Source organism: Scophthalmus maximus, chromosome 2 (assembly GCF_022379125.1).
Source record: "Scophthalmus maximus strain ysfricsl-2021 chromosome 2, ASM2237912v1, whole genome shotgun sequence".
Classification (NCBI taxonomy): Eukaryota; Metazoa; Chordata; class Actinopteri; order Pleuronectiformes; family Scophthalmidae; genus Scophthalmus; species Scophthalmus maximus.
In genome coordinates this window covers 26,881,738-26,902,500 of record NC_061516.1, presented here as the reverse complement: position 1 = coordinate 26,902,500, position 20,763 = coordinate 26,881,738, and the positions used below count along the sequence as shown (strand labels likewise).

The window sequence follows — 20,763 nt, the reverse complement described above, 5'->3', positions numbered from 1 at the left end:
TGGTTTTGTATTGACTTTTTTGCAGGTCGCCCGCCAACAAAGATTTCTCACGTGTGACTCCGAACGAGAAAATAACCAAAGATTCTGAGGAGCGGGTGGGCGGAGCCTGACAGGTGGGCGGAGCCAAGTGAACCGTCTCCGGTGTTAAAGACCAAGTCGGCCATGTTTACGGTTGAGTGATCTCAATGTTTTCACCCAACTCTCTGAGAAAGTCAGCGCTGCAATCAGTCACTTTATAGATGAATCACCCAACAAAAATGAATCAGCATCAAAATCAATAAACACATTTTCAGCATTTTTTCTTTTAGAAAAAAATGGGGATTTTGTCATTTTCTTTAAAAAAATATATTTTTAATTATTTTTTAATCCGATATTTCATGGATGAAAAAATGAATAGGTGATTAAAATAATCCGTTGGCGCTACCATGAAGCAAAAAAAATGTTTTATTCAAAATATACGAACTTATCTGAGCTGATGAGGAGCCAAAGGTTTTTCACAGAATGAACTGTGAAATAAAATTTACTCTTAAACCAATAATATTTTTTAAATGATCTCAACAGACACGAACAGCATCACGGACACGACGGAGCGTCAACGGATCTCACGCCTGGAAAGTTGGAAAACCAAAGATCATTCTTTAAAAAGTCACATTTTAACTTCAGACACGTTAATGTTCAGACGTCGCCTCGTCCTGAACCGCAGCAGCTCAGAAAACAAAACAAAGAAAAGAGCATTTTATTAATTAACTTATCTTTTTCTTTTCTGTGTGTGTGTGTGTGTGTGTGTGTGTGTGTGTGTGTGTGTGTGTGTCTGTGTGTGGTGATGAAACCATGATGTCACTTCAGTGCAGCTCGGACGGGAAATGAACTCAAAGCCGTGATGAAGTGATGAGAAGCATGATGATGATGATGAGGCACATTCACTCTTCCTCTTACCATCCGAAGCCTCCGAACGACACGCTCCTCTTCCTCCGCAGCATGGTCTCTCGGCCGCTCGCTCGCCTGCTCCTCCTCTTTGTCTTCTTATTGTGTCTGGATTCTCCTCTCTCTCTCTCTCTCTCTCTCTGTCGTTCTATCTCCTCATCTCTCCACCTATACACACTCCCCTCTCTCTCTCTCTCTCTCCTCTCCCACTATCTCTCGCTCGCTCACCCTTCGTCTCTCTTCATCCTCCCGCTGTGTCTCCTCCTGTCGTTAATGTTTGTCTCTCTTCTTTCTCTAGTTCTCCCACTTCAATCCTCTGCACGCGCGCGTGCACACACACACACACACACACACACACACACACACACACACACACACACACACACACACACACACACACACACACACACACACACACACACACACACAGATCCTGGAGAGAGAGAGAGAATATGAGTGGAGGTCTACACAGTCTCTCTCTCTCCATCTGCCCTGACGAGGCAGAAAAAGCAGCAGAGACGCCGTCAAATAGAAAACTTATCATAAATAATGAATGGTTGGAAGGAGGCATTACTTCACTGGCTTTTGTGTTGCGTAACGACACGCGCTGTTGAGACGCACGCGCAAATATTAATTCATTAATTCTTTTTTAATATTAATTCTTTGTTTGTTCTGACTAAGCAACGAGAGAGGAATTAACGTCTTCAGACGTTTGATATTTTTTGTTTTACATCATCACGTGTTGTTTTTGAAGGATCTGTTGCGCTTTTCATCATTTCCTGTCATTTATTTCATCAGAATAGTGTCAGATGTTCATATTGAATATATTAAAAGTGAGGTGAATGAGGTCAATGTGGGAACAGACTGAACGTTCTGTGACGAGCTGACGTCTGCTCCAATCACAGCTCATTCTATCAGAAAAGTGCTTTAATAAATTCCAGCAGAGAAATATCTGTTTGTTACTTTACCAACCTACTTTACTAACATCAGTTTTGTGTTTCCTGACACGAGCGGTTCGGTTCGATTCGATCTAGGGGCCCCGTCCCTGTCCCTTGCGACAGCCCTGGTGGAGACTTTGGACCGACGTCCCGACTGCAGTCGTGGTAACGTGTCAACTGAAGAATCTTCACACCGCAGTTATAATAAAACACTGAAACAGACCTGAAGGGTCCGTTTGAGACAGAGGTTAATATTTGACTCTGCGCCGACTTGTCACGGAACATTTTCCAGAACAAACAGAGAAAATCAGCTGAACTCAATGTCTGTCAGTGTGTGTGTGTGTGTGTGTGTGTGTGTGTGTGTGTGTGTGTGTGTGTGTGTCGCTGAAGGAATTAAATTTGGGAGTTCTCTGGTGTAATTGTGTGTGAAAAGCTCCAGGAGCTGAACACGTTTACCTCTGGTCTTCGAACAGGATTCACAGTTACAGGCTCCCTGCTGCAGCGCCCCCTACAGGGCAGAGGGGTTCATCTGTTCTTAAAGTCTAAACAGAGAAGAAGACAAAACCGCAAATTAACATGGACGACAACGACGGCTGCCAAAAGTGAAGTCAAATTATCCTGTTCGCCCCCTGGTGGCTGGCTGCAGTACAGATCATAAGCCCCGCCCCCTCCATGTCATTTGAGGTCGTTCTTATCACACTGATGTTTGTTCACGTGTTCATGTTTCTGATCACTTTGCTTCTCATTAGTTATTAATTGATATAAAAACAGTCTGAGACATCATGATTGACACCTGACACTGACTCATGATTGGTCGAGAGTGTGTGTGTGTGCGAGTGTGTGCGTGGACGGGGCCTCGATACCATGGCTCCACTCCACGATCACTACGTCACCTATTCTGACTCCACATGACATAACAGGCACAAGATGGCGGCTCCTGAATCTGAGATATATTAGCCCCATGTTTTAAGATGATTACATCATCGCTCAGGTTGATGATTTGAATGAATCTTCTGCTGTATCACTGTTTTCACCACAAAATATTAAAAACATGCGACTGTTCCACCTCGTCTACCAGCACAGAGTCAAGTCAATGTTTAGCTCCGCGCAGTTTGACAGTTAAACAAATCAAATCTCTCAGAGAGTCAGTGATCGAGATTTGTCTCCGAGGCCAAAGTGAGACGAAGCAGCTGATCGATCAGCACGAAGTCGCCTCTCTGTGTGAGGACACGAACAACAACAACAACCCACAACCCCATGATCTGGACAGACTGACATTCGGTTTAGAGAAACAGCAACACACATTACAAAGCAGATAATATATTTTTTTCAATGGAAAACTTATGGAATTAAAAATAAGAGGAACCATGGTGCCATAGTATCTGCACTGATCTCCCTCTGCAGCCCCAGAGGACCATATGAAATACAATTTAAGAATATATAGATACAAATATTTATTTTCTCACATGTTTTCTATGGACGCCGAATGTAAGTGAATCCTTCTCAAAACAAAAGAAGCTAAATGAAAAGCGACACTGAGCCGCTGCGAGCAGGGTTCGAACCTGCGCGGGGAGACCCCATTGGATTTCAAGTCCAACGCCTTAACCACTCGGCCATCGCAGCTGACGCCGCTATACACTCAGACGACTCAACTTGATCTCATGACATCGTCAGAGTGACTGTTGGAGTCTCCAGTTCCTGATGGTGACGACACAGCTACTGAACACTGACGTCACAGCAGCGGTCACCTGTCGACGGACACTGCCGGAGTTCGTCCATATACTGACTAACACTGACAAAACCGACGGCAAGTGAACGTCTCATAAGCGTCGACGACAACGTGACTATAAATTGACAGAACCACGACATGAATGTTTTTTTATTCATATTAATACGCGCTTCGCCAGTGCCCGTGTCAATAGTATTATTTACCCTCACGCCGAGAGGCGGAAGCTCCGCTCCGACCAGAGCTCTCATTGGCTCAGGTTGAGGGATGCCGCGTCATGATTGGTTAGCATTACAAGAGAAAAAACTCGGGAGGAAGCCAATCAGAGGCAGTGTTTGGGGCGGGTCACTTCCTTCACTTCGGGAGAGGAGGAAAAACAGAGTACCGCCTGATGTTCTGCGGCTCAATACTGCCACGACGTGGTCAAAGGCTGTAACAGACAATACAATCAGAAAGTTCTACAGCTCGTTCACCTCAACATTTAAACAAACGATTTATTTATTATTTATTTATTTATAATTCATGTTATTTTTTATTATTATATTATTTATTATCTAAAAAAAATGTAAATTTTAAACTTCATTTCAAAATGTATTTAAATTTTTAAAAGATGAAGAAATTAAGAAAACATAATAAAGCAAGAAATAACATAAAATGAAGAAAAGAAATGTTGCTGGTGGTTTCACCCTAAATGACACGTGACATTGTCCGAACACCAGACTGACGTGACGTCACCTCTCCACCGTCGGTGGTGGAGGAAGATCAGTTGAACGGTCAATTAAAAACACTCGACTACAACTTAAAGTGTCGAAGTGAAAGTAAAGTAGTCGCCTTTACTCGTTGAGTTAAACTATCGCATGTAAACAAGCTACTGTCTCTGTCGTCGCTGCTCCACGGTTAAAAGACTTACACCGGCCTTGGGAGGCACCGTCTGGGGATGTAGCTCAGTGGTAGAGCGCATGCTTCGCATGTATGAGGTCCCGGGTTCAATCCCCGGCATCTCCATTTTACCTGCTTCGCATCCGGACACGTCTCTACGGAAGAGAAGAGCATCAGAGCAGAAGAAACAACATGAGGAGGAAGATTGTTTCATCTTGCATTTCGAGATTAAAGTCGAAATCTGGAGATTAAAGTTGAAATACTTCGACAGTCAAGTTGAACAATTTCGAGACTAAAGTGCAAATGTCGACATTAAAGTTGAAATGTCGAGATTAAAGTTGAAACAGCCATAAACGACCGTGTTGTGGTTCCAGTTCTGCTGTCACACTTCCACGTTAACTTACGTTAGCAAAGCTACGCTAGCTCCGGTAACTGCGCGCCTCTCAAAACTCATTAACGGTTGTTTGCAGTTGAACGTGGTCGTGTCAGGACACAAGTTGACGTTCACGTGCAAACACCCGTTGTCACCACATCGTTTCTTCCACATTCAGCCTGTCAATAATAATATCGCAACTTTCCAACTTGGTTAGCAGCTAGCGTTAGCTGAGCAAACTGGCTAACAAAACATCAACATCCGGTTGTTTGGAGCCGCGGAAAAGTGCTTCCGGGTCACAATTTTCGACTTTATTCTCGATATTTCGACTACATTGTCGATATAATATTTCAATTTTATTCTCGACATTTCGACTTTATTCACACCAATATGAAACTGTTTCCCTCCACCAATCAACGAGCTGTTCGTTTCGCAGGTTTGGGGAACAGAGTGGCCATTGGAGGCGGATACCGGACATGCCGCTTCTCTCTCAGATGAATGTCGGACCCACGGACGCGGGCCTGTGATGTTGTGCCGGTAAAAGGAAGTGGTTCCACTGGGGCTCGAACCCAGGACCTTCTGCGTGTAAAGCAGACGTGATAACCGCTACACTATGGAACCACGCGCTGTGGAATAAACACCTTCTAATTTATAACTCACATGCTGTTTTCCACTTGAGTTTATCTATTATCAATCTGTCATATTCACGGAGGAGGCAATGAGCACAGATTATTAAATATAATAATATATATGTATATATATATATACACCTATATATTCATCAAATGGTTACAGGAGACATTTTGGACGATGATGATGATATTCTTGGTGTGTGTTTATCATCCTGATAAATTAAAAAGAAAGAAAGAATCACATTTGATGAAACTAAATAATCAGCTTCAGCTTGTGAATTATAATAGTTGTTGTGATCAGGATTTTGACTTTGAGCAGTTTCATGTCCAGAACCTGTGGAGCCTGTGGAGGTGTTGTGATGGGCGGGGCTCAAAGTCAGAGAGAGAGAAGAGGTGGACAGTACATGATGCTGTCATTCAACACATCAATAGTCCAGAGAGGAGAGCAGCTGTCGCTCTGCAGGTACGTTTACCTGTCTGTCTGTCTGTCCGTCCGTCCTGTTCTCTGTTTCTATTGTTTTCTGTTCAAGTGCATTCTGGGATAAAATGTCATGGTAACACTGTGTTTATCATCTCTGATCAGCGGGTGGACATTTAGTTTATAAAATGTTGTCGTTCAGTATCTGTTTGTGTGGCCGCCGCCTCCTCGTCTACAGGAGGAGTCTGAAAATAAGATGTTGGCCATGAAACTAAATACCCAAACTCAACCTCAGCTCCTCCACAAAACGTAAACATTCAGTTATATTTCCATTTGATTTTTTTATCTTTCTACTCGAATGAAAGATCTTGACTCTAAAAAGCAAAAGCCAGAATCAGCGCCTTAAATTTAGGTGAGTACAGGGGTCAAAGGTTACAGCAGTCTGACAAACAAACATTTTAAAGTTTTAATTAAACACTAAACTTCAATTTGAGAAATTCAATCGTCTTAGAGTCAAGTTAAATGACAAGTAATTTTTTCTTATAAAAGTTTTTTATGGTCTGATTTTTATCAGTGATGTAACTGGACTTAAAGTGTGACATGAGTCAGAGATCAGCCAATCACATCGCTCTGCTGTTTGATCTGTTTTATTTCATAAACTCAAACACAAATGTGACTGAACTGATGTCAAAAGTTTACAATGCCTCAAACAACCTGGAGAAATATTTAGCAGCTGTTTATTTACTATTTTTTTTACATCATCCGACCACTTGATATTTCAGATATCAAGTCAGCATCGCCACAACTGCCTCGTGTATCTTATCTGAATATTCAGATGATCCCTCTGGTTATCGGGCAGATAACCGTAGAACAGGAAGTTTCCTCGTCGGGTACCTGTGAAAGAGAGACCTTTAGGATGAAAGAGCTCATTGTCTGTGAGCTTCAGCTCTCGTGGGACTAACTGTGTGCCGACTGTCACTGCTGCTCATTTCCAAGTCAAATGAGTAAAAAATAACCGAGTTGTTCTCAGGCGGAAGATTTAACCTCCAACATAAAACACATCCATCAATCAGCGCCCTCTAGCAGCCGTAGGAATTGTGACATCATCTTCTTTTAACCATGAATTTAATCAACACTCGACATCTGAGACCCGACAGACTCCGTATGAAACCACGTTCAAATCCACCAGATCCAGATCTTTATTTGGAAATCTGTTGCTGACAAAGAAACAGACAAACGGACAAGGGGCATAAACATGTACAATATTACAGTAACTGCATGTTAAAATTATTCCTCCTTTGGCCACCAGGTGGCGCAGTATGGATCCATCTCCCTGTCCTCACGAGCTGCATCACCACCCGGTCGACACGATGGCTCCCGGTCAGGTGTTCGAGGTGACCGTCCACACCTCACCTGGTCCCACTAGTGGAACCTTCAACCGCCTGTGGCTCAACCTGATTGGCTCGCAGGGAGAGACTCCGCCCCTCAGAGTGAACCAGGGCAAACATCACCTCTTGGCTGGTTCAGTGAGTTTGATCGAGTTTCCTGTTTGACTTTCAACACAGACGTAGTGGACGTGGTTTCATCGTGGTCGCAGGTGATCGTCCTTTGAGTTTTACTTTGGTGATGTTCTCGTCCTGTGTCCTGACAGGCGTGTCCAGTCCTGGTCCAGGTCGATAGTTCTCTCGGTCGCCTGGTTCTGGTCCGGCTCCGGCTCGAGGCTCAGGCGGGATGCCCAAACCTGGACTGGCACTGCAGCCGTGTGGAGGTCCGCAGGCTGGCTGAGGGATCGGGGTCCAGACCTGAGGATCCAGAAACACAGGTTTTCCTGTGTGACAGGTGGCTCCGAGCAGCAGATGGCGACGTAACGCTACGGAGTGGAAAGTGTAAGAAAACCACATTAAGCTGTTCCCACCAAACGTACCTGGACATTTTAGTCCCAGGATTTTTTTCTTCAAGGACCTAAAGAGGTTCTTAGATGTCGGTCTGTGATTCCACCACATTCTAAAGGCCCAGGAAGTGTTGGCTTGAGTCAGAAACACAGCTACAACAAGCTGTAACCCTTCAGTCCAGCAGGTGTCAGTTCGCTCTGGACCCTGTTCAGCAGTTTGTCAACGAGGCCTGAACTTTGTCTTCAGCTGCTCCCTCTTTTCACTAACTGAATAGGCAACTGCAGATTTAAAAACTCTCTTACGGTTCTTGTTGTTGAAACATGCCCAGATGAAGAACCTACCAATTCTTTGAACACTTCTAACTTCTAATTTTCTAACTTTCCTGGTTCTAAACGAGGGATACCCTCAGAGTATGGTTATAAGTACGTTTGCTCCTGTACAGTGATGCTGCAGCAGGACGAGACAGACGAGAAGCTGAAACAGCGGAGACTCGAGCAGCTGCAGCTTCAACAGAAGCGCTTCAGGTAATTCACAAGGCTCATCCGATCATCAATCAATGAATCAATGAATCACCTACGACAACACTTGCTACACGAGTCTGCAAAGACAGTCTCAAGTCAGACCTGAATCTGTGAGAAACCCGACACCTACAGGGGAACATAGGTACTCCAGGTGTCAGTCTTCCTGGCGTCATGTGCAGTAGATCCATGTTCGACTATTGATGACTGAGAACTTTTGAACTCTCTGTTCTCTGTCTTCTTTGCAGGTGGGCTACGTTTGTCGAAGGCGCTCCTCGGTGCATGGACGCGAAGAGTCTGTCAGAACTCGGGCCGAACTTCAGCTACAGCCACAATAGGTGAAGTCATTCACTTGACTGTACGTCTGTTCCCATGGGAGACGCAGACAGACGCATGGACGTGCATCAGATGACTGTTGTGTTCATGTCTCTGTCCTCAGTCTGAACCTGAACCTTCACTACCTGAAAGGCTTCGTTGGCCGAGCCGAGGCCTGGACCAGTTTCTCTGAGCTGGAGATGGTTCTGACCCACAGTGCACAGCAGAACAGCACCGCCAGTGAGACACACAACTACACTCATACCACACGCTTCCAAAGAAACTGTTGCTGGGGACAGAAACACACAAAAGAACAAGGAAAGTCTAGATTTGTTGAGATAATTCGTGTGAGCTCACCTTGGCTTTGTGTTGGGCGTTCATGAATGGTTGGTGGGACATTGCTCAGTGGTTGCTAGGCGGTGACTGATTCTGAGTGTTTAACATATTCAGGGATCTGAATCAAGTGTCAACCCACTGCAAAGCCACCCGTTGGTTTGTGAGCTGCCATTTTGAAGCCTCCAGCCTCTAGTTTAGTATTTTGACCAGCGGCATTTTGTTTTTTTGGAACCAGAAGTAACAATATTTGGAGGAGGGGTGTGGCCTAAGTGAGGCCCAAGCTCTAAGTTGGAGGAACCCAAACTTATATTTGAAAACATGATATGTGATTGTTTGCCACTAGGGGGCGGCTCAATCCCAACAGTAAGTGGTGAAGCAGTGTGGGATCATCGGAGTCGTAATCTTAATGTCAGTCAGCTTCTCTTTTTATGATCAGTTTAGTCGTGACGTGAATGTGAAACACGATCAGAAGCTGAAGGTCGATCGACGAGCGACGACTTCCATCAGATCTACAGATACAACTATCGATCTACAGAACACGATCAGGTTTTCTTTTCTCTCAGTGTTCATCAGGTCTCACTGGATGGACGACTGGTACTTCGGCCACCAGTGTCTGAACGGCTGCAACCCTCTAATGCTGCGTCAGACCCGCCTCCTCCCTCCGCGCCTGTCCGTCACCTCCGACATGCTCCGCCCCTTCCTGCCTGAAGACTCCTCCCTCGAGAAGGAGCTGCAGGTGTGCATGCGAGACTCATGACTTCCAGCTGTTCTCTGCTGAGTCCAGCTGTTCATCCTCATCGTGTTCTAATCGTGTGACAGAAAGGAACCGTTTACCTGTTGGACTACGAGGTGTTGGACGGCGTCGCCGGCAACGTGATCAACGGGAAGCAGACGTACCTGTCGGCCCCGCTGTGCCTCCTCCACCTGAACCGGCAGCAGCAGCTGGTCCCCATCGCCATCCAGGTGAGCTGCAGGTGGTTTGACATTGGTCCGTCAGGTTCCATCACCACTTAGATTTGAAAGTTATCCATCAATCCCCCCCTTCAGCTGCAGCAGACACCCGGCCCTGACAACCCTGTCTTCCTCTCCTCTGACCCCGGCTGTGATTGGCTGTTGGCTAAGATTTGGGTTCACAGTGCAGACTTCCAGTGTCACCAGCTGATGTCTCACTACCTGAGGACCCACATGCTGGGGGAGCTGTTCTGCATGGCCACGCTGCGACAGCTGGCCGACATCCACCCGCTGCACCAGGTTCACGCCACCGCAGGGTCACACCCGCTCGCCTGAGATGATCAGTCTGTCACAGGGGCTGACTTATATAAACTATATACTTACTACAAAATAATACAAAATACAAAAAAATACAATGTAACTATGTAGCTATGTTGAGCAGGTACAACCTCATGTCTCGTTTCCACAGTAACATGCTGTTTTGTATTTGTCACTCTTCGTTTTGAACTTCTCTCTTCTCTGATTGGTGGACAGCTGCTGATGCCGCACGTCAGGACAGCGCTGCAGATTAATTTCCAGGCCAGAGCGTGGCTGCTCGCCAAAGACGGCCTGTTTGATAAGGTACAAGTTCACCTGAGAACCGTCTTCTGATAGAGAGCCATTCATGAAGTTTTCATACAAGCTGCGACTGATGGATAATCAATCATTAACTAATAAGCTCGAAGCTTCACTCAGACAGTTGAACAGGGTTGTTTGTCCCGTCGCTCCAGGCGGTGGGCTGCGGTCTCCAGGCGTTACCCATTGTCCTGTCCCGGGCGTCGCAGAGGATTCATTATCGCTCCCTGTGCATCCCTGAAGATCTAAGCGACCGTGGAGTTGACACGCTGCCGCAGAACTACTATGCCCAGGACGCACTGAGAGTCTGGCACGCACTGCACAGGTGAACAAACACACCTCCACCAGGAGGACACCCACCGGCAGCCATTGGTTTGCAAACGGCCATTTTGAAGCCTCCATGTTTGGATTTTGGCCGTCGCCATCTTTTATTTTTCAGTGGTACTGCACTTAAAGGGACACGTCAGAGCCTACGTCCATTTTTATGTTTACATCTTCACATCCTGTGTGTGTGTGTGTATGTGTGTGTGTGGCAGGTTCGTGGTCAGCTGGGTGGATCTGTATTACAGCGCAGACAGTGACGTGCAGCAGGACTCTGAGCTTCAACACTGGATCGACGACATCAACACACACGGATTCACACACGACTCAGGTCTGTCGGTGTGTGTGTGGGTGTTGTCCCGTGATGACATCATAGTGAACATGTGGTTAAGAAGCATGAAGCAGCTGAGAGGCCTCACTCTGTGTCTCCTGTCGTCCTTCAGGTTTCCCCCGGGTTTTCCAGACCAAAGCAGAAGTTTCCAAGTTTGTCACCATGATCGTCTTCACCTGTTCAGCTCTTCACGCCGCTGTCAACTTCTCCCAGGTGAGTCAAAGATCCGGAGGACGCATCTCACAACCGGTTGAGTAAAACAAATTAAATCTCTTGAGTTTCTCTCGAGAGTGTCTCCTCCTGTCTGTCTCTGTGTCCACCAGGTGGATTTCAGCCTCTGGATGCCGAACTGTCCCACCTCCATGATGCGTCCTCCTCCGCAGGTCAAAGGCTCGGTGACGGAGGAAGACATTGTGTCCTTCCTGCCGGAAGTGAGCTCCACCTGCCGCGTCCTGATGATGTTGGCTCAGCTGTCCAAGCCCTCTGTTGACTTTGTGAGACTTCGCCCACCACCGTCCTGTCTGAAAATCGCACCTCGTTCTGATGAGCGCAGGCCTCACGAGGCAGATCAGATTTTCTTAGTTTTAAATGCAGCAAGTTGAACATTTGAACTCTAATAACGATGCAGTTTTCGGACTTTTCATTCACCGAACAAACAGTCGATCACAGTTCTCCTGTCATGGAATATCACTGTTAGTTATTTTGCGTACAGAAAATATGAAACAATCTGATACAACACAACATTACAGTTAATAAGAAACACACTCAAACAGTTCAGGTCTCACGATGTCCAGATCAAACGCCGGACTGTTTTTTGAGAACTGACCAACTGACTGGCTGCTAACGCTAACACTAACTTGTTTTAGTAAAGTATCGAATAAATACAATCATAACTTTCTTGGTCGTTCGACAGGTTCTCCCGACATTCAGCCCGTTTTTATATCATCAAATAACTGATGAAAAGCAAATTGATCAGAAACATGAACACTGTTGAACAAACAACATTCAGTTTGATAAGAACGACCTCATATCACATGGTTGGGGCGGGGCTTATGACCTGTACTGCAGCCAGACACCAGGGGGCGATCATGAGGATTCGGCTTCACTTTTGGGAGCTTTCCTGTAGTCATCTCTATTTACAGTCTGAGTAAAATTTAAGAAATTAGGAAATTAATCTGAGATTATTCAAATGATCTAAATGATATGGAGTAACCCTGGGGGCTTTTGGGGCCCCTGGTGGTCTGTGGCCCCTGGAGGGTTGCCTGTTTTGCCCGAGGTTTGCGCTCCAGCCTCCCTGGACGCTTGTTCAGTTGCAGACTGAGACTGACGGGCAGACTGGCAGTTGTTGTTCTGAAGTAAACCTCTCGCATGTCTCCCCCTGCAGGTCCCTCTGTGTCACTACAAGGAGGCCTTGTTCAGGGACGACGCCCATCGCAGGCTACTGGAGGAGGTGCAGGCTGAGCTCAAGACCGTTTCTGAAGACATCTGCGAGCGCAACAGTGGTCTGGAGCTGCCGTACCCGTACCTGATTCCCCGGCTCATCGACAACAGCGTGGGCATTTAAAACTCAGCACAGACGATGTGTTCAAAGAAACATGTAAACAGCAGCATGTGATCTGCATTTATTTCTGATGGAAAATGTTCACGTGTAGCATGATGAAATACTGTAGTTGATGTAAACAGTTCAGTATGTGACCAATTCATTTACATGATATGACAATAAACTCAACAGACAAGAGAATAATACTGAAATAAATTAAATTAAATAAACTTCTACTTCCTGTGCGATTATTTACAACTTCTCTCAGCTCCTCACTTTCTGATAAGGCCTCATCAATGAGCTGTAATTTATACATTTATTACTGTTTGATAAATTATTTATTTGTGATGCCCAATGAATGTAAATAAAGATGGACGACGTGACGGCTCCTCTAAAGTGAAGCCAAATCATCACGATCGCCCCCTGGTGGCGAGCTGCAGTATAGGCCATAAGCCCCAGCCCCTCCATGTTAGTTGGTTTTCATTAGTTATTCGATGATATAAAAACGGTCTGAGACGTCATGATTGACAGCTGACACTAACTCATGATTGGTTGAGTGGGTGTAGGGGCGAGACTTTGATACCTGCACCAACCTTTTTTGAACGAGGCCGTATCAGAGAGCGTGCTGCAGCTTTAATACAGAAACATGATAGTACACACATCTCACATTTGCATTTCATTTGTTTGTTTCATCAGTGAAACCTGAAAGTTTCTTATTTCCGATGGCAACAGGAGACGTCGGTTGAGCTTCTGTTTCAGTTTTGACAAAGAAGCCGAAGTCGATTTCTTCTTCAGTTTTTTTTTTCTTCCATCGACTCATTTTCCAAATTAAAACAAAAGTGTTTATCTCTCCTCGCTGCCTCCTTGTCCTTTCACCTCTGTCCCTCCTCGCTGCCTTATCTCCTCGCCTCCTCGCTCCCTAGCCGACGGGATCCACCACCAGGACTTTGCACTCCCTCTTGGCGATCTTGTCCAGCGACAGCAGCGACTTGTCCTGCGGCGGCAGGTAGAGCGGTCGACCGACCGGCGAGCCGACGGGCGGGGTGATGGCCCGTCGCTCCATGGCGCTGCCCGTCCTGAAAGCACAGATTAACCATACGTGGTCACACGACGACAGTGAGTGTTCTGTTGAGTCTGAGCTCTGAGTGGCACCCGTACCTCATGATGTGGGATCGAGAAGGCTGCTGGTGGGAGAAGGACTGAGACCGACCCAGACTGGCCTGGTGTCGGTCCAACAGGTCTCGCATCGCCGGGCTGGACGGGCTGTTCTTACCTGGAGGGGGTGGGTGTTTACAATGAGTGAAATATTCAGCGGTAACCTTGGCAACTGTACACAACTAAAATGGAGACAACTGTAACCATGTAACTTGTATACAGCTGTAGCCTTAGATTTGTTTTGATGTGAAGTGTTGACGCTGCTCAGACAAATGAACAGTTCTCACGTGACAGAGGTCGAGCATCTGGTGGAGGGTTTGAAACTGAGGCCGTGAACTGAAGCTTCAGCTTCATGTGTTGACTGAGCTGCAGAGAGACAGGAGGAGGAGGAAGAGGACGAGGAGGAGGAAGAGGACGAGGAGGAGGAAGAGGAAGAGGACGAGGAGGAGGAAGAGGACGAGGAGGAGGAAGAGGAAGAGGAGGAGGAGGAGGAAGAGGACGAGGAGGAGGAAGAGGACGAGGAGGAGGAAGAGGACGAGGAGGAGGAGGAGGAGGAGGAAGAGGAGGACGAGGATGAGGAGGAGGAGGGAGAGGAGGACGACGAGGAGGAGGAGGAGGAAGAGGAGGAGGAGGAAGAGGAGGAGGAGGAGGAGGAGGAAGAGGAGGAGGAAGAGGACGAGGAGGAGGAAGAGGAAGAGGAAGAGGAGGAGGAGGAGGAAGAGGACGAGGAGGAGGAGGAAGAGGAGGAGGAAGAGGAGGACGATGAGGAGGAGGAGGAGGACGACGAGGACGAGGAGGAGGAGGAGGAGGAGGAGGAGGAGGACGACGAGGAGGAGGAGGAGGAAGAGGAGGACGAGGAGGAGGAGGAAGAGGAGGAAGAGGACGAGGAGGACGAGGAGGAGGAGGACGACGAGGTGGATAAGGAGGAGAAGGAGGAGGAAGAGGAGGACGAGGAGGAGGAGGAGGAGGAGGAGGATAAGGATGAGTAGGAGGAAGAGGACGAGGAGGAGGAGGAAGAAGAGGAGGAGGACGAGGAGGAGGAGGAGGAGAAGGATGAGCAGGACGAGGAGGAAGAGGAGGAGGACGACAAGGAGGAGGAGGAAGAGGACGAGGAGGACGACAAGGAGGAGGAGGAAGAGGACGAGGAGGACGAGGAGGAGGAGGAGGAGGATGAGGAGGACGAGGAGGAGGAGGAGGAAGAGGAGGAGGAGGAGGAGGAGGAGGAGGAGGAGGAGGAGGAAGAACAGTGAGAAAAAAGCATCTTTTCCTTCACACAGTTTGTCTTGTGTCGGTCGGCCTCTGTACCTCGTACAGTCCTGGTTTGAGGATCTGAAACGACACGCTGAAGGACAGAGTGCTGCCTTTCCTACACTGACCCAGGTTACTGAGGGGAGTGTGACAAACCACGGCCGCCAGCGCTGCATCGTCGACCTGACCGCGACCTGGAAACACACACACACACACACACACACACACACACACATAAAACACGGCTGTATTTAGTGACTGCAAAGTGACGCTGATTTTCAAAGCTTCAAGTGTTTCAGGAATAAATGACTTTTAGTTTTAGTCTGGAGAGATTCTAGATGCTCAGAGAAGCACACACACACACACACACTCACACTCACACACACACACACACATACACACTGACCCTCTGGCGTCCAGACGAGCCGTACAGCCAGGAAGTCCTGAAGGTTGTTGAGCAGAACGTATTTGACCTTGAAGTGCTCCTTCACCCTGACGGTGCTCGGGCAGCTCGCCGTCATGACGAACCGCGGCTCGTCCAGACGGATACTGGGCAGCCTGAGGAGGAGGAGGAGGAGGCGGTATTATTACAGCCGATGTTGACCTGCGTCGTCTGAAAATAGTCCTGATTGTTTTTTTACCTGTAGTGGGTGTAGATACAGTTGGTGAAAGGCATCTTGGGAGTTGACCACTGCAACACAGCGACCAGGGGAACCTCCAGCCCCTACACACACACACACACACACACACACACACACACACACACACACACACACACACACACACACACACACACAGTGAGATAATTGAGACAGCGTGCAGCACACATGAATAAAGCAGGACATGCCGAACATTCACTGTAAAATAATTGCTGTGTTAAAATATCTTTGTTCTTCTCTGCGTCTCAGCGTCTGATTATCAATATATTGACTTGTCATTATTTGTTTGAACAGAAAAGCCTCAACGTGACGACACCTCGTTGGAGTCGTCCGGCTTCATGTCGTTGAGGTGCAGCTGGAACAGGAAGTCGTGCTCCTCCAGGGCGCTGAGCATGCTGGGAAGGCGGCAGGCCAGACTGTCCACCCTGCAGTAGGACGCCATGCCGACCTCACCGGACTGGTGGCTGCGGAGCGGAGCAGAGCAGGAAGCAGCGTGAGCTCCAACAACCGGCCACGAAGAACATGATGTCACGTAGTCAAAGAGAACATTCGATTAAAGATTATGTTACATAACAGAAGATCATTTTACTGGCATGAAATTAAATGTAACAGATTATTACGTCATAAAACGTGACGTCAAAGAACAGGAAGTAATGTAAGAGATGGTAAATGAACGTAGCGCAACGTTCTGTGTAATCATGCAACACGACATCATACTGTAACACACGGAACATGACGTCATGATGACATCGTCATCGTGTTGCAAGCAACGTACCACACGTTGTCCACCAGCAGCACGGAGCCGTCTGGCATCATGGGAAGGTACGAGGCGTTCAGGTTCGGCAAAATCCGAACGTCCCGGATACTCACCTCCTCCTGAGACGACTCGTTCAGCACTGAGGGGGTTAATAAAGTTCATGGTTAAACCTCAGCAGTTTATGGATTCAAAACCGTTAAAATAAATGTTTTAGTTTTCGTTACCGACGCTGATGATGATCCTGTACCTGGACTTTAACAGTCGAGCAACATAAATGGAAAAACCTTGTTTCCTCCTCAGAAGAGTCTGATCAACAGATAATCAGACTGAATTTCTGTATTTCAGTGTTTACTTGCTGTGAACGAATTCACTGAGTGATCAGACTGATACAATTACGACAACAATAGGAATTCGTCTGAAGAGAAACCGATCTCCTACCCTTGAGGACGGCGAGTTGCCTCCCGGAGACGGTCATCTGTTTACAGCGGACGGTCGGAGGCGGCAGGACGGTCAGCGTGGTGCTCACTGTGGACCGAGATCGACGTGTGTTGAACAAGAAGACTGAACCATAAACTCCTCAGGAAAATGTTTTACTGACGTTATAAATCCAGTGAGAAGTAGAGTCACGTTCTCATAGAGCCGCCCTCTGCTGGTCAGTGCACAGAATACAGGCTTCAGCATTGGCTTCACTATCAGGACGTCTATGCTTTTTACAGTTAAATCAACACAGTGTAACTGTTCCTGAGCAGCAGCGCCCCCTGCAGCCGCACACGGTCATTACTCTATAAATGTGTGTGTGTGTGTGTGTGTGTGTGTGAGTGTGTGAGTGTGTTGTACCTTGAGCCTTGAAGGTGTTCAGGTCGTGTCTGAAGGTGTGTGTCGGCTCTCGTTGCTGCAGGACGCTCAGGTAACCGAGCTCATGCACCTCCGCCTTCTCCGCCTCCTTCTTCCACACGGTGACCATCACCTGAACACACGCACACACACACACAAACACACACACACACACACACAGGGAAGGTTAGGATCCAGAGACACAAGTCCTGACAGTTAAATCCACAACCACAGTCAGGTGCGTTTCATATGTAGGAAAGTTTGCTGCAGCCCTAGTCTCTGGACTTCACCTGAGTCTGTTCACAACTTTCACATTTTACCAAACAGAACAGGATCTAAATCTAGAAAGGAGACGGACGGATGTTCCTCCTCACCTTGACCTTCAGGGTGCTGACAGGAAGTTTGTCCAGGGAGACAGTGAGAGGGAAGATCACTTCATCCGTCAAAACCACCGGCTCGTCCAGAGGAGACTGACGTGGACAAACACACAGGACACAACGACCTCAAACGACAGAAACATCTGTGGAAGCATTGATTTAACGTCTACATTCATTTATTTTTTTGTCCCGTTTGCTAACATGGAGGGGGCGGGGCTAATGACCTAAATTGCAGCCCAGCCACCAGGGGGCGAGGGCATCATGATGATCTGACTTCAGTTTAGAGGAGCCGTCATGTCGTCCATCTTTATCTACAGTCTATGATCCAAACTCTGCCAAACACAATTTCTTCTAAAGTTGCTGGACTTGTTGTCCAACTCTCCCTGTCAACGTGAGCAACAACCCCCCAGCACCTGGACTGGCGCCCTGCGGAACTCCCTGGACGCTGTCCCGGACGAGTTGTGGATGAGCAGCGGTTTGCAGTCCCTGAAGCTTCGGCATCGCGAGTCCACCCTGCTGCCGAGCGCCGCGATGGCCGCCTCCGCCGCCGCGATATAGTCCTCCTCCCCGTCATCGTTGGCCTCGTCGCCGCTGCTCTGGTAGTCGTGGTGATGCTGGTGGTGGTTGCCCCGGTGGCGGCTGCCCTCGCCGGGACTCACGCTGGCCACGGCGCACAGGGAACCGGCCAGCTCCCGCCACACCCGGCCGCTGGCCGACTCCGACCCGAAGGCTGCTGCCGCGCTGTCGCCGCCCCCTGCTGGAGGAAGGACACGACACATACATGATTAACTCAAGGACATAATAATCATTTCTCTGCTGTTCAAGGACGCTGGAAGTGAGGGTGCTGAGGGGGCTGCAGCACCTCCTGCTGGCCAGGGACGGACAACTGCAGGAAGAATTTATTCAAAATGTCTTTTTCCATTCATTCGTTTTATCCACTTGAGGGTCGCGGGGGGCTGGAGCCAATCCCAGCTGACATTGGGCAAGAGGCGGGGTTCACCCTGGACAGGTCCCAGCCTATCACAGGGCCACGTACAGAGACAAACAACCATTCACTCTCACATTCACACCTACGGTCAATTCAGAGTCACAGCCTGTGGACTGTGGGAGGAAGCCAGAGAACCCGGAGAGAACCCACGCACACACGGGGAGAACATGCAAACTCCTGGTTGGTTTGAACCGGGACTCGAACCCAGAACCTTCTTGCTGTGAGGCGAACGTGTCGACCACTACGCCACCGTGCAGCCCCCTTTTCGTTTTAATTGAAATATTTTTTTCAGAAGTGAATAAAGTTAATCATGTGTGTGTTGTGTTGTGTGTTATCATACTCACTCTGACTCTAATATGAATGTAACTGAAAACTGAGAGTCCGGTGCCAGAAACAAAAACATTAAATATGAGACACGTGCAGATTATGATCAAACAGCAGATTTTAAAAATCATATACATATATATATATATATGTATATATATATATATATAAATATGATCTGTTCATCATATATATTTATATACATATATATGTATATGAATGTATGAACAGTACAACAAAAATCAAAATTGCCTCCTCCTCCCTTTCATCCAGAGCCGGATGGTGTGTGTGTGTGTGTGTGTGTGTGTGTGTGTGTGTGTGTGTCCTTCCTCTTACCGGAGCCCTGCTCGGTCGGCGTCGCCCCCGCGTCCCTGCAGCGCAGCACCAGCAGGAAGCGGACCGTCTCCCCCAGGTACAGGTGGCTCCGGCGGGGCAGGGTGCGGTAGCGCGCCGGGTCCGACAGGTCCGTGATCGGCACCGCCGGGAAATACATGAAGTACTCGCACTGCGACTCCATCATCTGCACCATGGCGACGACCGGAGGAGGCTGAGGAGCTGGACCACAGTCAAGACACACACACACCAGCAATGACACACACACTTCCGCCTCACCTCTTTCACAATAAAAGCACGGGGCTGGCTCCCACTGACTATTGCGCCGCTCCGTGGCCACATGCAGGTAGTACAGTGAAACAAAGGTTATGGTCCATGAGATGATTCAATGTTTTATTCAGTGGTGTTGGCCTCGTGCATCTGTCGTGTATATTAACATGCATAGGGAAACAGATGACGTTCATAAATTCATATATCAAAACACCAAATTAAGGATTCGATTTTCTGTTCTGTGATTCTCACCACGACCGCAACGTTCAATTGTTGTGTTTGTGCTTTTTATTCATTTGTTCTCACAATAATTGGAACAGTTGTATATTTGTACAGTTGATCAGTTGTATATTTGTACAGTTGATCAGTTGTATATTTGTACAGTTGAACAGTTTTATATTTGTACAGTTGAACAGTTGTATATTTGTACAGTGGAACAGTAGTACAGTTGATCAGTTGTATATGTGTACAGTTTAACAGTAACAGTTGTACAGTTGTATATTTGTACAGTTGTATATTTGTACAATTGTACAGTTGAACAGTTGTATATTTGTACAGTTGTACTGTTGTATATGTGTACAGTTTAACAGTAACAGTTGTACAGTTGTATTTTTGTACAGTTGAACAGTTGTACAGTTGTATATTTGTACAATTGTAAAGATGAACAGTTGTATATTTGTACAGTTGAACAGATGTATATTTGTACAAACACCTGCTGTGTGAGCCTCAGTACTTTATCTTTACTGCATTTCAGAGAATTGTACTTCTTTTAACTGCCTTTATGCAGCCACCTGACCCCTGTAGTTACTCTATGTAATAATGATACAATAATTATGGACCTAAAAATAATGTACGAAATCAATTTCTAATTTTACACATTAAGATTTGGCGTAGACAACATGAGGAGATGTAATCAAGTACAGAATATACAAGAGGAGCTGAGACGATGAATCTGGTCATTTTTCACTTTACTTGTGTCTCTGCTCCTGTGTCACTGGTCGACCTTTGTCAGGCTTCTATGATTTTTCATCACACTGACTACACCACGTCTACTACGTCTATAGGGCCACGAGTGGCTGAGTGGTCTCAGACTTCAGGCCTGCACAGCG

At 47.2% G+C, this 20,763-nt stretch overlaps 3 protein-coding genes, 1 long non-coding RNA gene and 3 other non-coding genes across 16 annotated transcripts in view; 2 read left to right on the top strand and 5 right to left on the bottom strand.

The window, feature by feature from the left end:
* LOC118300218 (rap1 GTPase-activating protein 2-like) overlaps positions 1–1,282 on the bottom strand; it is a 22,827-nt gene extending 21,545 nt beyond the window's left edge. For 3 of the 6 annotated variants that reach the window (XM_035624451.2, XM_035624455.2, XM_035624457.2), the window contains exon 1: positions 937–1,142. In XM_035624451.2, the coding sequence (XP_035480344.2) occupies positions 937–980 (44 nt within the window). In that variant the 5' untranslated portion in view covers positions 981–1,142. Of the gene's footprint in view, positions 1–936 lie in introns of all 6 variants that reach the window. The other 3 variants (XM_035624452.2, XM_035624454.2, XM_035624450.2) reach the window with 2 other exon arrangements.
* A 31-nt stretch (positions 1,283–1,313) lies between these two features.
* LOC124849579 lies at positions 1,314–4,622 on the bottom strand. The gene is made up of 3 exons (XR_007030056.1): positions 4,499–4,622; positions 2,319–2,404; positions 1,314–1,357 (listed from the first exon to the last, which is right to left on the bottom strand). It is a non-coding gene; the product is annotated as an uncharacterized LOC124849579 (long non-coding RNA).
* Positions 3,404–3,485, bottom strand: trnas-uga. Its single transcript has one exon. It is a non-coding gene; the product is annotated as a tRNA-Ser (tRNA).
* On the top strand, positions 4,522–4,593 carry trnaa-cgc. Its single transcript has one exon. It is a non-coding gene; the product is annotated as a tRNA-Ala (tRNA).
* zgc:152891 (uncharacterized protein LOC767741 homolog) lies at positions 4,533–12,939 on the top strand. 4 transcript variants are annotated; one of them, XM_035624434.2, is made up of 17 exons: positions 4,533–4,700; positions 5,277–5,377; positions 5,804–5,935; positions 7,200–7,416; positions 7,542–7,776; positions 8,225–8,306; positions 8,549–8,638; positions 8,740–8,855; positions 9,515–9,687; positions 9,771–9,914; positions 9,999–10,202; positions 10,437–10,523; positions 10,673–10,842; positions 11,054–11,169; positions 11,282–11,382; positions 11,493–11,663; positions 12,554–12,939. In XM_035624434.2, the coding sequence occupies exons 1-17, from the start codon at positions 4,548–4,550 to the stop codon at positions 12,731–12,733; spliced, it is 2,472 nt and encodes an 823-aa protein (XP_035480327.2). In that variant the 5' UTR covers positions 4,533–4,547; the 3' UTR covers positions 12,734–12,939. The 4 variants fall into 4 exon arrangements, with proteins under 4 accessions (XP_035480327.2, XP_035480326.2, XP_035480333.2 ...); XM_035624433.2 differs by having other exon boundaries at positions 5,792–5,935; XM_035624440.2 differs by having other exon boundaries at positions 4,660–4,895.
* trnav-uac lies at positions 5,389–5,461 on the bottom strand. Its single transcript has one exon. It is a non-coding gene; the product is annotated as a tRNA-Val (tRNA).
* Positions 12,754–19,652, bottom strand: LOC118300222 (trafficking protein particle complex subunit 14-like). 2 transcript variants are annotated; one of them, XM_035624465.2, is made up of 13 exons: positions 19,388–19,652; positions 18,153–18,493; positions 17,737–17,832; positions 17,366–17,495; positions 16,967–17,053; positions 16,547–16,667; positions 16,088–16,235; positions 15,754–15,836; positions 15,519–15,670; positions 15,170–15,306; positions 14,152–14,230; positions 13,868–13,982; positions 12,754–13,785 (listed from the first exon to the last, which is right to left on the bottom strand). In XM_035624465.2, the coding sequence occupies exons 1-13, from the start codon at positions 19,578–19,580 to the stop codon at positions 13,629–13,631; spliced, it is 1,839 nt and encodes a 612-aa protein (XP_035480358.1). In that variant the 5' UTR covers positions 19,581–19,652; the 3' UTR covers positions 12,754–13,628. The 2 variants fall into 2 exon arrangements, with proteins under 2 accessions (XP_035480358.1, XP_035480357.1); XM_035624464.2 differs by having other exon boundaries at positions 18,153–18,496; positions 19,388–19,650.
* Positions 19,653–20,763: the final 1,111 nt, after the last annotated feature.

What these genes read in the sequence shown, in the direction of transcription:
- LOC118300222 (XM_035624464.2), bottom strand. Translation starts at nt 19,580, where the DNA reads ATGGTGCAGATGATGGAGTCGCAGTGCGAGTACTTCATGTATTTCCCG. An exon ending in AGCCGGACGACTCCAACGAG is followed by an intron (nt 15,837 to 16,087) that starts GTGTCGTCACGT and finishes GTGTGTGTGTAG; the next exon opens with GGGCTGGAGGTTCCCCTGGT. An exon ending in TGTATCTACACCCACTACAG is followed by an intron (nt 15,671 to 15,753) that starts GTAAAAAAACAA and finishes CCTCCTCCTCAG; the next exon opens with GCTGCCCAGTATCCGTCTGG.
- zgc:152891 (XM_035624433.2), top strand. Translation starts at nt 4,548, where the DNA reads ATGCTTCGCATGTATGAGGTCCCGGGTTCAATCCCCGGCATCTCCATT. An exon ending in AACGCTACGGAGTGGAAAGT is followed by an intron (nt 7,777 to 8,224) that starts GTAAGAAAACCA and finishes GCTCCTGTACAG; the next exon opens with TGATGCTGCAGCAGGACGAG. An exon ending in ACAGCAGAACAGCACCGCCA is followed by an intron (nt 8,856 to 9,514) that starts GTGAGACACACA and finishes CTTTTCTCTCAG; the next exon opens with TGTTCATCAGGTCTCACTGG.